At 34.9% G+C, this 16335-nt stretch overlaps 1 protein-coding gene across 2 annotated transcripts in view; it reads left to right on the top strand.

Annotated features, from left to right (window-relative positions):
• The window catches only part of LOC119580923 (E3 ubiquitin-protein ligase RNF25-like), a 30267-nt gene that overhangs the window by 9440 nt on the left and 4492 nt on the right, over positions 1-16335 (top strand). The window contains exons 2-3 of one of the 2 annotated variants that reach the window (XR_005229412.1): positions 10025-10093; positions 12970-13065. Coding sequence is in view for 1 of the 2 variants with exons in the window: in XM_037929165.1 (XP_037785093.1) it covers positions 10025-10093 (69 nt within the window). In the remaining variant the exon portion in view is untranslated. Of the gene's footprint in view, positions 1-10024; positions 10094-12969; positions 13066-16335 lie in introns of those variants that run through there. The other variant, XM_037929165.1, reaches the window with a different exon arrangement.

The raw sequence follows: 16335 nt of genomic DNA, 5'->3' as shown, positions 1-16335 counted from the left end.
TTGTTTGGGGGCATTTAATGTTAAGCCAATAATTTTATGACTTTGAGTATATTTAAGTTTTATATTAATATTCTTAATTGTTTTTCTTTTTGTTTGAAAACACATTAATTTACTTTTTGTGAAGTTATTTTCAAATCCCAGTTATTGTCCCATTCTTTTAGCCTTTGTAATTCTACTTCTATTTTATTGGAAGCTTCTAATAGATTTTTGTTACTTGTTAGTAGAGTTATGTCAGCTGCTTATATTATTTTCTAAATTTTTTTTCAATAATTTTAGGTCATTTAGCAATACATTAAATAGAATTACGCTTATTGGTGAACCTTGAGGTACGCCACTTTGTGTTGTTCCTTTTTCTGATGTTAGGTTTCCAATTTTTATTTGGAATGTTCTTTTTTCTAACAAGTTATACATCCATTTTAGAGGTTTACCTATAATTCCTAGTTTTAACATGTTTATTAATAATGCTTCCTGATTGAATGTGTCAGAAGCTTTTTCTAAATCAGTACATGCTAGCATGATGTATTTTTTTTTAAATGAAAGCTTATTTATGTGGCTGTCTATTGTACGTAATGCATCAGTAGTATTTGTATTAGGTCTGAAACTTGTTAAGTTTTTATCTAACTTGTAATGTTCTAGCCACAATGTTAATCTTTTTGTTATAATATTTTCAAATAACCTCCCAATACATGAAATTTTTCAAATAACCTCCCAATACATGAAATTTTACTAATAAGAGTTTTGCTTCTGATGTTTTTTTTTTATTATTGATTTACCAGTGCATTTTTAATGAATCCGGATATTCTCCTTTGGACCAATGTGACTTAAAAGTGATTAATATTGACTCTAGTATATTGTTTTGAGCATTTTTGTAAAGCTCGTATGTAATTTCATCTGGTCTGGATGCTTTGTTGTTTTTGGCATTCTTATTGCTGTTTTTATTCCAGTAGGAATATTTCTTTATCTATTTCACTTCTATTTCTTAAATTAAATATTTTTTCTTTTTCTGAGTTTTTCTATAATATTTGTTAGTGACAAGTCATTTTTAATTTGTGGATATTCCATTGAAGTTGTTTTTTCCTGTTAATTTCTTCAGAAAATTCCATATCTTTCTAGGTGGAGTTTTAAAATCTATTGTAGTACAGAACTTTTCTCATGGTTCCTTTTTTGCTCTTGTTATTGTAAGTCTAGCTTTTGCTAATAATCTTTATATTCTAATTATTTTGTTATTTTAGGCTTTCTCCATTTATTGAAAGCTTTCTTTTTTTTCTTTATACTGTCTACTTTTTTTTTCCATCATGGTTTATTTGGTTTATCTTTAAATTCTCTTGTTTCCAAGTGAAAATATTTTAGAACCATATTTTTTATCATTTCTGTAATTTTTAAAGTGAAGTTAACCCTCTCCCGACAGGTAGTGTTCATAGTGGCCCGGGCCTCCTGCGGGGGCTTATATCGTCACCTAGCATGCGCGACCACTCATGCCCAAACCAGCATCCCTTGCCGTTTCTTCCGTAATACTACGAGCATATATGTATTTCAGTTATCATTATTTCTTAAGTCTCTATTTGCCAATTTCCTGATAATCAGACTGAAGGATGTTTTTATTGTTATATAGACTCCATAGTTGATCATTATCGGTCATCTTCTTCTTTTAACGTAGTTCAGTCTGAGCCGCCGTGGTCACAGCATGATACTTAATTGTAGTTTTCATGTTGTGTGTCTTGAGTGAGTAGTGGTAGGGTCCCCAGTTCTTCCCACGGAGAGTGCGTGTACCTTTAAGTAATCATTCTCTCTATTTATCCGGGCTGGACCAGCACTTGACTTGGGCTGGCTTGGCCACCAGTGCTAGGTAGGCAATCAAGGTGAAGTTCCTTGCCCAAGGAATAACGTGGCGGTCGGTGACTCGAACCCTCGAATTCAGATTGCTGTCGTGACAGTCTGAGTCCGACGCTCTAACCATTCGGCCACCACGGCCTTATTCGGTCTATAGTGTGAATAAAATAAGCAGTGTGTGGTATCATGGAGTTGAATCGTACGTTTTGTTGTATTGAATATTGCTTAGGTTGGTGATCTAAATACTCAGTCTATGGTTGTTTTGGGATAAACTCTAGTTGTTTGATTCTTTGGAGCTAACATTATTATATTATTATGACTTAGTCACTTTATTATACTTTCACCTGTTTTATTAATTTGTTTGTAACTTATATTATAATTCCAATATGGATGGTGAGCATTGAATTCCCCCATTATTAATTTTGGTTCTGTGATTTGGTCTGTATAGTATTGGAATTCTTCTGTTTTTATATCATTACTTGGGTTGTATAATATTAATATTGTCATGTAAACCCCCCCCCCCCTTCTTCCTTCTGATGCCCAGTGTGGAGCAGTTCACGCACACAGACAAGTTCACAGTACTATGTGTCTCACGCAACTTACTATGTGACAGAATGCTGCACTCCTTTACTGCCTGTCCTACTGGGCTCGTCCCGCCTCCTTGTCCATGTCTTGAGCTGAGCCCAGTACACCTCTGGTTCCTGGCTACGGCCAAAGCGGCGTTGCAGGGCCCTCACAACACAGGCATATAATCGTATTTGGGCAGCAGTCCAATGTTTCAACACTTTCACAGACGCACCCTTTAGACTAATAGCAAGCTGGTATGCCTTTTCTTCATCGTCCCAGCCTTGCCTCCTAGCTGCAGCCTCAAACTGGGCCTGAAATGCATTCCATGAAACCTTACTCTCATACTCAGCTTGTCTCTTGTCGATTGTGGCTGCACGTGCCACACTGCTATTCCAAGCTGGTCCTTTGTGAGGGTGAAGGGGAGAGAGGAAGGGAAGGTGGGCCCCTCCTTCAACAATGTGCTGTTGAGACCAGGAAGGTGACGCCACTTTTGGCGGGTCTTGTACCTGTGGTGCAATGTTGCATTTTACCAATGCTTCCTCCCGCATTGCTACCAAGACTTGCTGAGGCCCCTTCAAGCGTGACCATCTCTTGATGACAGGCCTCCACTTCCCTTGTCACCTCCTCCAGCTTTCCACTTCCCTCTTCACCTACTTCTTGACATGGGCACAAGTGTCATTTGTATAGTCATTAACCCGTGTCTCCATCGCATCCAATTCCAGCTTCATTGCGTCCTTTAATTTGTACATTGCCTGTAGTTGCCATACTGCTTGCTGTGCTCTCTCTTCAGTGGCTTGTGCTGCCTGCTGTTCTATTGTCTCACAAGTCTGTGACAGCATCTGTACTATTGTCTCCAAATCCACCCCTCCTGTGCCAGAGGATGGTGGGGGTAGTGTGCCAGATGCCCCTCCAGTGGACACTACCTGCTCTCCCGCCATTTGCTGCGTGCCTTCTGTCATGTCATCTACCATATTGTCAGCCATCACGTTCCACCGGTGCAAAGGTCTCACTCACTGTTCTCACTATCGACCTATAGATCCCACTCCTGACACCAGTGTCACATAACCCCCCCCCCCCTTCCCTCTGATGCCCAGTGTGGAGCAGGTTACGCACACAGACAAGTTCCCAACACGAAGTGTCTCATGCAACTTACTATGTGTCAGGATGCTGCACTCCTTTACTCCCTGTCCTACTGGGTTCGGTGAGCAGCCTCTGAAGAGGGTTTACAGGGATGGCGGGGATATGAAATAACAGGCAGGTAGCAATCCACGGTTTATTACAGTCCACATTGTTTAGTGAAAAAACAGGTCATGTCCGGGAAGGGCAGTCACTTCACACACACACACCCTGCAGCCAGCCAATCACGCAACACTTGGTTTGGCATGCTTTTTCATCGCCACCAACACACACATATACATAGTTACAAATACATTTCTGTAACAATATGTTCAACCACTTGTTTTTGTAGTTTATCTTTATTCCTAGAATTTCTTCTCTATCTTTATATCTATCTCTTAGTTTGATTTCTTTGAACTGTAGGTAATTTTTGATGCATATAGCTATACCTCCTCCCATTTGATTTATTCTGTCTTTTCTAATTATTGTGTAGTTATTTAAAGTGAATTTGTCTTTCTCTTTTAACTACGTCTCTGTTATGGCTATTATTCCTGGAGTTTCTTTGTGTATGAGATATGTTATATTTGTTTTCTTGTTCAACATGCCATGCCCACTGTGAGTTTACTTGTTTAATTGTTTTTACACATAGATGGCTACGCTTATATTAAGTCACCAATGAGCCAGTTACGAGTACTGCCTGTCTCGCCCATTCACCCTTTTCCTTGTTTTACAAAAATATTTTATGCTATCTTATTTTGTTGTTACTAATGTTTATAACATTATATTAATTCTAAACTTAACAATAAAAATAAAAACATCGATATTCATAGCACTAGTAAACAATTCGTTTTTCCCGCCAATACAAGGAAAGGTGAAATCAGGGAAGGTCACAAGATCTACTAATTGACTCCTTTGTGGCTAAGCACTAGCAGAGCCATCTATGTGCAGAGACATTTCACAAAAGTACAAAAAATGAGCACAGCATTTTCCCCATTTTTTATTCATTTTCCCCGTCAGCATTGGGTTAACTTCATTATGTTTTGAATTATTGATTTGTCTGAGTTTAAGTTATTTATTATTTTTGTTATCATCTTGAATATGTTTTTTTAGCAACCTTTGTCCAGGAAAAGTCCTCAGGATTTCTTTCATTGTTAACATTTATGCTATCTCTGTGCATTATTGGGGTCGGTAATGACCATGTAATTGGTGAATTTAATGTCTTTTTCTTTGTTTTAGATTTGTTTTCTTCTTGTTTGTGTTGTGTTTGTTCATTTATTTCTGTTTGTTGTGTGTTGTTTAGAGTGCATGTCTTGTTGTTGTTTTTTTTTTTTTTTTTTTTTTTTTTTTTGTCCTAAAGTAAGACTTTGTGGTTCTGTCAATTTCTGTGTGTATGTTTGCGTTCTGTTGTCTTCTGTAGGTTGAAGTGATGTGCTTTCATGGGCTTGTGTATGTTTTTGTTTGTTTGTTTGTTTGTGTCTTTATATTTGTTTCTTGTGTTGCATTAATTTCTTTTTGTGTTAGGGGTTTTAGTTGTTGTAATTGTCTTTTTATCTCTAAGTTGTTTGGTGTTGTGTTTTCTTTGTTTATTTCTTGTGCTAATTTGTGCACTTTACATTCTTTTGTGTTTGGTAAATGGTTCTCATCACAATAGAAACAATGTGGGGTATTTTGGCAATCCTTAAAACTATGCCCATGCTGACTACAATTATTGCACCTTTTTTTGTTTTTGCAGGTTACTATCCCGTGTTTGTACCTTAGACAATTATGACATTTTGGTATAGGGTATAGAAGATGGATGGTTGCCCATCTTCTATTTGTGGTTACTGGTGTCTTTATCTCTTTGGGGAGAATCTGTTGTGGGTGTGAGTGCCCACAGGTATGGCTGGTGATGAAGTGGAAGTTGGAGATCAACGGGGGAGCCGGCAGGCTCCCCAGTCGCTTAAGGACTGGGCAGTCCTTGTGCTGCTGCTGCTGTTGTCTTGTTCTGCTGGAGGATCGGGGAATGCTGATCTCGTTTTTCGGCTCTGCGGTTTAAAATACACTAGCGCTGTAAGCGCGCGGGGAACGAGGGGAGCCCGCTGTCCAATGAGCGCGGACATGGCTGTGGACCTGTGTGACCCAACCTGGGTAACTATGCTGAGCTCCAGGTTGCGGGTCGTGCTGCTACGGGTACTCCCCCTCCAGAGAGTGAGCAAAGCGAGCGAGCGAAATACCATATCGTATCACTCCGGGGTCACCAGTATAGAAGATGGATGGTTGCACATCTTCTATTTGAGGTTACTGGTGTCTTTATCTCTTTGGGGAGAATTGTGTGGGTGTGAGTGCCACAGGTATGGCTGGGTGCTGAAGTGAAGTCGGAGATCACGGGGGAGCCGGCTGGCTCCCCAGTCGGCTAAGGACTGGGCAGTCCTTTGGTGCTGCTGCTGTTGTCTGGTTCTGCTGGAGGATCGGGAATGCTGATCTCGTTTTCGGCTCTGCGCTAAATACACTAGCGCTGTGTAAGCGCGCAGGGAACGAGGGGAGCCCGCTGTCCAATGAGCGCGGACATGGCTGTGGACCTGTGTGACCCAACCTGGGTAACTATGCTGAACTCCAGGTTGCGGGGTCGTGCTGCTACAAGGGAATGTGTATTGTCTAATTTGGCAGCTAGTATGGCCTATAGCTACTCTTTTGGGTAAAGTCCCTCTAAAAGTGATTCTTAGTGATTTAGTAGGTATGCATTTATTTCACTTTCTCTGTCATTATTTTTTAAAAATTCTCTTTACATCTATTATTTAATTTGGATCATATCCTAATGTTCTTATTTTCTCTTTCATATTTTCTATATTTAAGTCCGTTTCAACTGGGTATATTGTTCCATAGGAACAGTTTGTGTATTTATTTGAAGTTGGCTGTTTACATATTATTTCCCAGTTTCCTAGTTTATTTAAAGTTCTTAATTTGGATATGCTTTGATTTCAAATCTGAGGGCTTTACCTCCCCTATCACTCTCAGGAATCTTCAACTATGTATTTTTGAATTCTGATTTGTTCATGGCTTTCATTATTTTGGGTGGTTGTTGGAATTAGTGGTTGCAGATCCCATCTTTTTATTTAATTAGTACTACGGAATTTTCATTTCCTACCTCCATATTTGCTAGGTTTTTACTTGTTGGTTGGGGTTCTTCCGGTGTTTTCCACCCGGGTTTTCTTTGTTTTTCAGTTGTTTTAAGATTAGGTTTTCTTGTTATCACTTTCTAATTCTTCTCTTGTTCTCTTTGTTTGGTTTTCATGGTCCATGTATTGGATTGATTCAGGTCTTCACCTGGATCAAAATTGAGATCAGAAGTCCATAAGATTAGGATTTTCACTACACTCAAAAGTTGATGTTCACTCAACAGAGTTTCAATCCATTCTCATCTACCATTTCATTTCCAGTTATACTTTTATGCGCTGGGATCCATTGTATTGTGATGTTTTTGTTTTGTTTTGTTAAAGTATGAATTAGTTTTTGTCTTTCATATGTAATTTGTTGTAGTTTTTGAGTTTGTGATTTTTTAGTGTTAAGATTGCCAAGAGTGAATCCATAGTAATTACTGTATTTGTTAGTTTGGTAAGTTTTATATAGTTTAATCCTTGTTTTATTGCATATAACTCTGCTTCTATGATTTGAGTATTTTTTGGTAATTTCCAAATTGATGTGAGGTCTTTTGTGAAGTTGTCTATGAACTTTGTTACTAGTTTAAGGGAAAAATCATACCATGGTGGTACTGGAGCTTTGTTTAAATTCATATTGAATTTTAGTTTTTTTCAAGTCTCAATGACTTCATAGGTCCAGGATTTTTTATCTTTATTGTAAATGAATTCTCTAATCTTTTTTGTTATTAGTTCTTTTACTGGTGTGTTTTTTTTTTCCCAACAATTTTACTAGCTGTATACAAGCTAATTCATTTGTTCTGTCAGTTAGCAAAGTTTTTTTTTTGTTAAGGCTTGTAGTGATATTAATTTAAAGGATCCTGTTGATATTCTGAGAGCTGTGTTTTGTATTGTTCTAATTTTTAAAATTCTGTTTTTTGCTGTTCGTATATTGCCAGACCATACTCTATTTTTGGTTTTACATAGATATTATAAAATTTTATTAGGGATTCTTGTTTTGCTCCCCAGTTATATAAGGATATTGGATATTTTTTTCATTATATTTTGTTAATAAATTTTACCTTGATGTTTTTTTCTATGTGTTTTGTCCATTTTAGGTTTGGTGAATCAAATCTTAATCCCAGGATATCTTGACTGTCAGTAAATTCTAGTTCTACATTTTCTATTCTATCTTTGGTAGCTGTACTCTTGTTTTGTTTGTGAAATATAACAGCTTACTTTTTGTTAAATTTATCTTTAGATCCCAGGTGTCTGCCCATTCTTTTACTTGTTTTAAACCTCTTTCAGTATTATTTATGGCTTCATTTAGGTGTTTACTTGTGGTTATTAGTATTATATCATCTGTGTATATTATTTTTTTATTTCTGTCAGTTTTAGATCATTTATCATGATGTTATAGAGTGTTGGGTGTAAAGGGGAACTTTGTGGGACGCCACTTGATATTGTTCCTTTACAGAATTTTGGCTTCCTATTTTTATTTGAAATGTTCTTTCTTTTAGAAAATTATGTACCCATTTTAATAGATTTCCTTTTATTCTCAAATTAGCCATTTTTATAGTAGTGCAATCATGATTTACTGTATCAAATGCTTTTTCTAGGTCTATGCATGCAACAAGAGGATATGTTTTATCTTTGATTGCATTTGTTATGTTTGTTTCTACCATTTTTAATGCATTCATTGCTTTATAATTTGGTCTAAATCCTGTTATGGCTATGTTAAGTTTATTATTTGTTTCTAGGCACCAGTTTATTCTTTTTGTTACTATGTTTTCAGATATTTTTTCAAGACAATTCATACGACAAATGAATCTGTATGATTTTGATTCTGTTGGTTTTTGGATTGATTTATGATTACATTTTTAGAATCTTTGAATATTTCTAATTTCTTTTTTCTTTCAGTGACTGGTTGGTCATTATCAATTAAATGATAATTATTTTGTGATGCCCATCCTGTTATCTTTTTAATAATTATATATATTTATTATTTTTTTTTTTTTTTGGGGGGGGGGGTTGAAATCTATTGAACTATAATTTTTTTCCCAGGACTCTCTTTTTACTTTTTCTATATTTTTTCCAGCTTCAGCTAATAGTTTTTTATATTCTAGATTTTCATTATTAGGCCTTTTTTCATTTATTATAAGCTGTATTTCTTTTTTTCTGATTTTTGTACATTTTGCATTCCACCATGGTTTGTAGGATTTTATTTTTTTGTCATATACTTGATATTTGAAATATTTTTTTCCTGTGTCACAGTACTCATTCCTTTTAATGGAAATGAAGTTTCTTAACAGTATTACTTGTGTTTCCGAATTGTTTCACAGTATTCTGGTTAAGTGAACTGTAAATAAGTTAGTAGAAATTTCAGGGATAATACAACATTTTGTGAAATCAATTATTGTGTTCCAGCACATCACTTCACAAATCAAAGATTTGTTGCCCTTTAAGGCACAACATGCTGTTATCCTTCACAATAATGGAAGCCCAATTTTGACCTTTAAATGTATTGAATATTATGATAGATGCAAGCAGCCAGGGAGGAAAAGTGGCAGTTGGGAAAGGATTCAGGAGTGAATCCCTTGGCTAGGAAAATAAGATGATTGGGAAGGGGCCCTTCAGTGGTTGTCAGACTTTTCTGCCTAGTTAGAGAAATAAGGTGAATGGAAGGAGGTCTAGTAGCAAAGTCCCCAAATCTGATAGGTTTTCTGGTTCATACGGCAATGTGTGTGGAGATTTTCATGCTTATAATGGAGTTTATTTATCTACAGTGTCAGGTCACATCTTTCATGATCAAATCTTGGCATGAAGGTTCCAGTTTCCCACCCTTTTTCAAAATTTAAAATGCCAGTCATATTTCTGACCCACAAGAAACTATGGTTCCCAAAAGATCTTCCACGTATGGATATGTATTGAATTTAGACCAATCAAGAAAATTGTATTCTTGATAGTTTTTTCTTTGCACTAAACTGAAACCTATACCACATGACTATGATGACCAATCATGAGTCATGATGTAAAAGAATCTCAGTTGCCAGACTATCGCCCTTCATTTTAATTTCAAATTCACTCGACTATTTCAACTTTATCAAGAGCTTTCACTCTAATAAGAAAAATGCATGAGACTAATTGGAGGTGCATGGTATTTTGCCTATAGCAGTTGATATTAAAATTGTAAATTACTTTGTTCTTGTGATGTGAATCAACATTTGTGGCCATTACAGCAATAGTGCTAAGTTTATTTTTGGGCTGAAGAGTAAATAGAAGTGCACACTGTTATTTTTTCAACAGTTCTTTCTTCTATTTGTAGCATATTCAGGATATGTTTCTCTGATATGACAGTGTTTTCACCATTTTGTAAATAACAATTTTCTTGCTTTCAGAATTATTGAAGAGATTGAAGCACTACAAGCAATTATGCCAGATGAAGTAACAGTATTGCAAGGACACAGGTAATGTGTATAAGACATCAGCATTTTTTATAAGTATTGTTTTATAGCTGTACTTAGGTATTTTCTCTCTCCTTTAATCTGACATGTATTCCACATTATAAATCCTGGAATATAAGGCAGTGGAACACTGATTGGATAATAAAGAAATATTTTACATCAGTGCAACAAATATATAAACATAGTAAGATGTGAGTGTGTGTGTGGAGACAGAGACAGAGACAGACAGACAGACAGGAGAAAAAGAATAAAAAAATAAATAAATAAATAAAAAAGAAAAAAGAAAAGAAAAACAGAAATCTGTAGAATTGCAAGCAGTGATCTGCCACACTTCAGGGCTTTCAGATATGTTGGCAGAGACTTTCAATATCTCAATAGTGGGAGAAATTAGTCAAACTAAATGATATCTTCAAACTTTTTTTATTATGATCTATTTTGATTTCATATATTACCCTAGTGGCAAGTATTTACTCTCTTTATCTGTTGTGAAAAATGCCCATTTTTATTATTTTATCTGTTTATGCATTTCATTTGTGTACAATATTTATTTATCATATATAATGTTCTTGTCAGACACTGTGACAAATTACTGGGTTGCAACCCATACTTTGTAGAAACTACTCAAAGATTTTGAATACTTGTATTGAGATTTTTTAAAGAAAAGATATAGGTAACACCTTTAGAAAGTTAATTTAAAATTATGCGAATTGACTAGTCTTTGTACTTAACGTAACAATTTGTTTTCATTCTGCACTTGATATATATAAATATTTATTTTTTTATATTTATTTATATATATATTTATATATATTATATTTATTTAATTTATTTATATTTATTTATATTTATATATATATAATATTTTATTATATATTTATTATATTATTATCTATATATATATAATATAATATATTATATATATAAAATATATATATATATATATATTATTTTTTTTTTTTTTTTTTTTTTTTTTTTTTTTTTTTATACATACATATATATATATATATATATATATATATATTATATATATATATATATATATATATATATATATATATAATTTATATATTTATATTGTGATGGGTATAAGATTACTCTAATATCCACCATAGAGAATAAAAGGTTGGTGTCAAACACAGCAGCTGATACGATGACAATATATTATAACTTCAGTAATCACAGTATATAGACACGATATAATATATATAATCACAGTATATAGACATGATATAATATATATAATCACAGTATATATACACGAATGATATATATATGTGACAAGAAATGACTCTGGAAATAAAGGATCAATATTAGCACTAATCACAATTGGTGGGAGCAGATAATTGGAGGTTGGTGTGGGCAGTCGAGGTCGGTAGCCAAGTGTGTCCTTGCTGTTTTTGCTGCTGTCTTTTATCTCGGGTCGGCATCCCGTCTTACAGGAAAATAGGTTGGCTGATCCAAGTGTCAGCTTTGGTTGCTATTTCCTGATTGGCTGGCTGCGGATCGTCGCAATTCATAGGTCCGCCCTTCGATCGGCCCTTTGAGGTGATTTTCCTATGATGCAGAAATGACCAGATTCTCCGAAAGGTCAAAGTCGCAGGCACTGCCGAGAACGCGTCTTTGTCCGACCCTGGTGATATACAAAAATCGGCAGTTAAGAAGGTCACATCTGTGTATTGTAACTTGATCATATTTTCCCCCAGGTCAGACGTTTCCGTATTACTCTAAATATGAATACTTTCAATTTTCCCAGTTAAACTATATATAAATACTATCATATATATATATATATATATATATATATATATATATATATATATAATATATATATATATATATATATATATGTATGTATGTATATATATAATCCATACAAACCTCAGGTGAATTATCCTAGCTCTCTTTCAGTCTGAGAGATTTTGTGGACATTAACTATTACTTAATACTTTTAAGCACCAAAGCAGTAACATCTTAATGTACCACTTTTTTAAAGAAATTAGTCAAACTAAATGATCATATCTTCAAACTCATATATATATATATATATATATATATATATATATATATATATATATATATATATATATATATTATATATATATATATATATATACATATTTTTATATATATATATATATATATATATATATGTATGTATGTATATATATAATCCATACAAACCTCAGGTGAATTATCCTAGCTCTCTTTCAGTCTGAGAGATTTTGTGGACATTAACTATTACTTAATACTTTTAAGCCCGAAGCAGTAACATCTTAATGTACCACTTTATATATTATACTTTGAAAATTATGTTTTAATCTCTGTTACTCTGGGATACTTAAAATGTAAAAACATTCATTGTAGTAAAATCTTTGTAAGATTTGGGTTGCTACTTTTAATGAATTGTGGAAGTGTTACCAAAACTGCCTGACCACTATAGCATTTTTTTTAGTGCTATGTTGTTTTTTAAAGCCTTTCACATTTTGATTTTCAGAAGAATATCATGTTTATTTGTCATTCATTGTGATAATATATTTTGTGAAAAGTAGTCTATATATATAATATATATATATATATATATATATATATATATATATATTATATATATATTATATATATATATTATAATGTTGATATTTTGTCTTAGTGCCTCTGTAAGTAACCTTTATCTTCTTTTTAAAAATGTATTATTTTTCTCTCAATTTATTTTTTTTTACTTATACAGCATGTAGAAGTATCCTAATATGAATTACCAGTCCTTAACATTTATTTTGTCCTCCATTTCAAATATATAGATTTACAATCAAGTCTAGTTGACTTTTGGCCAAGACTTTTGTGTTTCTGAGGGTTAATACTTTTTTTTTTCTTTCTTTCTTCAGTGGAATGCCTGATGGTGTGGAGGTGACTGTTGTCCCCGCAACTGGACAGAATATCGAAGACACATGTGAGAGTAACTCTTGTGCTGTCTTTGCCACCCGAGTATCCCGATACCTCACAAGTATCACACTCAGGTTTGTAAATGGACTGATTGTAGTTTTTTATACCTAAATGGTATTTTTTCAGTTTAGCCCCTTGGATCTGGAAGCTTCACTGCCTGTATGTAGCCCAAAATATGGGTATTAAACTGGGTAGCTTGTAGTACTCATGCAGTGACAAGACTCTATGCCTTCCCTTTGCATTGTTATTTCTCTTTTTTTTGCATGAGCATTTATAGCTTTTTTTCTACATTCGTCATTTGATTTGATTTATCCAGATGGCAATAGACTGTATTCCTTGCACAGACTCCATATAACATAACTCAGTAGAATAATAATAACATTAAGGAACATTTGGTTATTTATGACATTCAAATTTCTTTTTGTATTCAATTTTTTTGTAATATAACCTGGGCTGCCAGTCATAGCCTTCCTAAATGCCCACTGAGTCTAATCACCCTCCAAGAGCTTTGTCCACTCGTGTTGAGTCATTCCTGTTACCTTGGCCTTCAGGGAAAATTCTCTTGACAGTAAGTTCCTGTCACCCCAGCCCTCAGCCAAATTTTCCCGACTGCATGTTCATGTCATCTGCCACTCAAACCAAATTTTTTCATGATGTGATGGTCATGTCATCTAGATCATAGGGGTTAATCATACAAAAAAAAATTATTACAATTATCCTTGTATCTCTTTTATCTAAGGATCCCTCAGATATTATTATTTATGCCCCTAAAGCCAGGGTATATCTGCATGTGCTATTTTTTGGTGAAATGAACTGCCCCTTTCCCAGTATCCTGGCCAAAGGTGAACTCCTTACACACCTTTAAGTTGGTATCCTTAAAGTTGTACCATGCTTGAATATCAAAATGCCCATGGCAATAAGTTACATGAATTCTGTTATTTAGAGTTACATTGTGTTTCATCATAGTAAAGTGCTTTATATTTTCATACTTGTGTGTGTGTGAAATTTATATATAATTATTTATATATATACATATATGGATACATATATCCATATATATAAAATTTATGTATATACATATTGGATACATATATCCATATATATAAAATTTGTATATATATGGATATATGTGTGTGTGTGTGGTGGATATCATCATCATCAAGGGGGTAACGCCGACAGGGGTGCAGGGCTGCATCCACCCTTCGCTTCCAGCCATGAGGGTCCCTCATGGCAGTCTCCAGGCAGGCCCTTGGCCCTCTCTAACTCCTCGCAACAGGTCTCCTCAAGCTGGCAAGCCATGACATCCTAAGTTGTTCCATGGGCCTCCTCCGCCCAGGATTGTCTTGCAAAGAAACAACTGATGAGCAGTGTCATCCATAGGTAAACTAGCTAGGTGCCCATATAGCCTGAGTTGGCGATCCCGGATCACGCAAGTAACAGGTCCTATCCTAGTCTCATGGGGTAACTGACAGTTGGACACATGGTCCTACCCAAATGTATCCGTGATCCGGTGAAGAGACTTGTTACAAAGGCATCAAGACGAGACTCCAAGGTACTAGATAGCATCCAGGTTTTGCTTCCATAGAGCAAAACTGGCAATATCAAAGGGTTTGAAGACATATACCTTGGTCCTTTTGCATAGATACCGACATCCCCAAATGCTCTTATTGATTAAGTCCTCAGCGTAAGCCTTTAAAAGGCCCCCAAAGTCCTGATTCTTGGTCTTGATCCAGGAACCTCTAGGCCCAAAAGCTTCACCTCATTGCTAAATGCATCAAGAGCTGCCACCAGTGACTTTGGCTAGTAGCTCTGCCCATTATCCAGTCCATGCAGGTGCAAAAAAGTGTTAGTGCAAGGACACAGCCTTGCCTCACCCCTGAAGTAACAGGGAGAAGGTCGACAGGCCCACCACACTTTACAGCACTTTCAAGTACCAGTATATAGGCTTGCTATTTGGCCAGTAATCTGTGTTGGAAGCTGTGTCCTTGCACAATCTGAATAGAGAAAGTCTGAAAGTCGGACTTAGGATGAACAAGAAAAGACTAAGATGATGTTCAACAATAGAACTCAATTTGAGCAGATACATGTCAAGATGAAGCGCTAGAGGTAGTGAACAAGTATATATACTTAGGGCAGCTGATACAGACAAACACATCTAGCAAAGAAGAAATTTAAGTGACATCAGTCAGGCTTGAGTGCCTTTGACAGTCACAGTAACATACTAAGAGGCTCCTTGCTATAATTTTTAAAAAGAGATGTCTTTAACTAATGCATCCTCCAAATTATGACCTATGGATCAGAAACATGGACTACAACCAATTACTGGAGAGGAAACTAATAAGAGAGAGATAAAAAGGTTGATATTAAGAATTATCCCAAGAGATCAGATGAGGGTGATGTGGATCAGGGAACAGACAAAAGTGGAGGACATACTTGGGAGGATCAAAAGAAAGAATGGCAATGGGCAGGTCATATATGCCGGAGACTAGATGAAAGATGAACAAAGAAACTAACAGACCAGGCTATAGATAACATAATAGGTCAAGGTGGCATGAAGAATAATGAAATTTGGGGGCCAAGACTAAACAAAAAACACAAAACAGACAAAGCTGGAAATGATTGGGAGAGGCCTACATCCTGCAGTGGATTGATTCAGGCTGATGATGATATATATATATATATATATATTATATATATATATATATATATAATTATATTATATATATATATATATATATATATATATACACACACAAATATAAATATGATATGAGAGTGTGTGTAAAACCTGGCTATCATGACTCATATATGGTAGATATATAATGTCTATTGAGCTAGTTAGATCCTAGTTGCACACTCATTTTAGTGGGTCGTGTGGCATGGTTGGTTTTAGTACTGGCCCTCCGGTTTCATACCTGGAGTGACCTAGATTCAAGGCCTGGCCAGGGAGGATTGTTATATATCTATATCAATGTGGCATTGTATTATTCCATCTTGCATATATATACCTCAGTACACCTGACTTCGGTTTCAAATTTCTAAATCAATTTCCACCGAGTAGTCATGGGGAGTGTGTGTAATACCTTGCTATCATTACGCATGTATGAGTAGATAGGTGTGTAGATATGTATATATATTATATATATACCTATGATATATCAATGCCTGGTCAGTGAGGATTTATATGTCTATATCAATATGGCATTGCATTATCCATCTTTATATATATATATTATTATATATATAATTATTATATATATATATTATATTTAATATAATTATACATATATTTACATATCATAAAACCC

This window comes from Penaeus monodon, chromosome 14 (assembly GCF_015228065.2).
Source record: "Penaeus monodon isolate SGIC_2016 chromosome 14, NSTDA_Pmon_1, whole genome shotgun sequence".
NCBI lineage: Eukaryota > Metazoa > Arthropoda > Malacostraca > Decapoda > Penaeidae > Penaeus > Penaeus monodon.
Note: the sequence above shows the minus strand (reverse complement) of the source record. Positions and strands in the feature narration are given on the sequence as shown.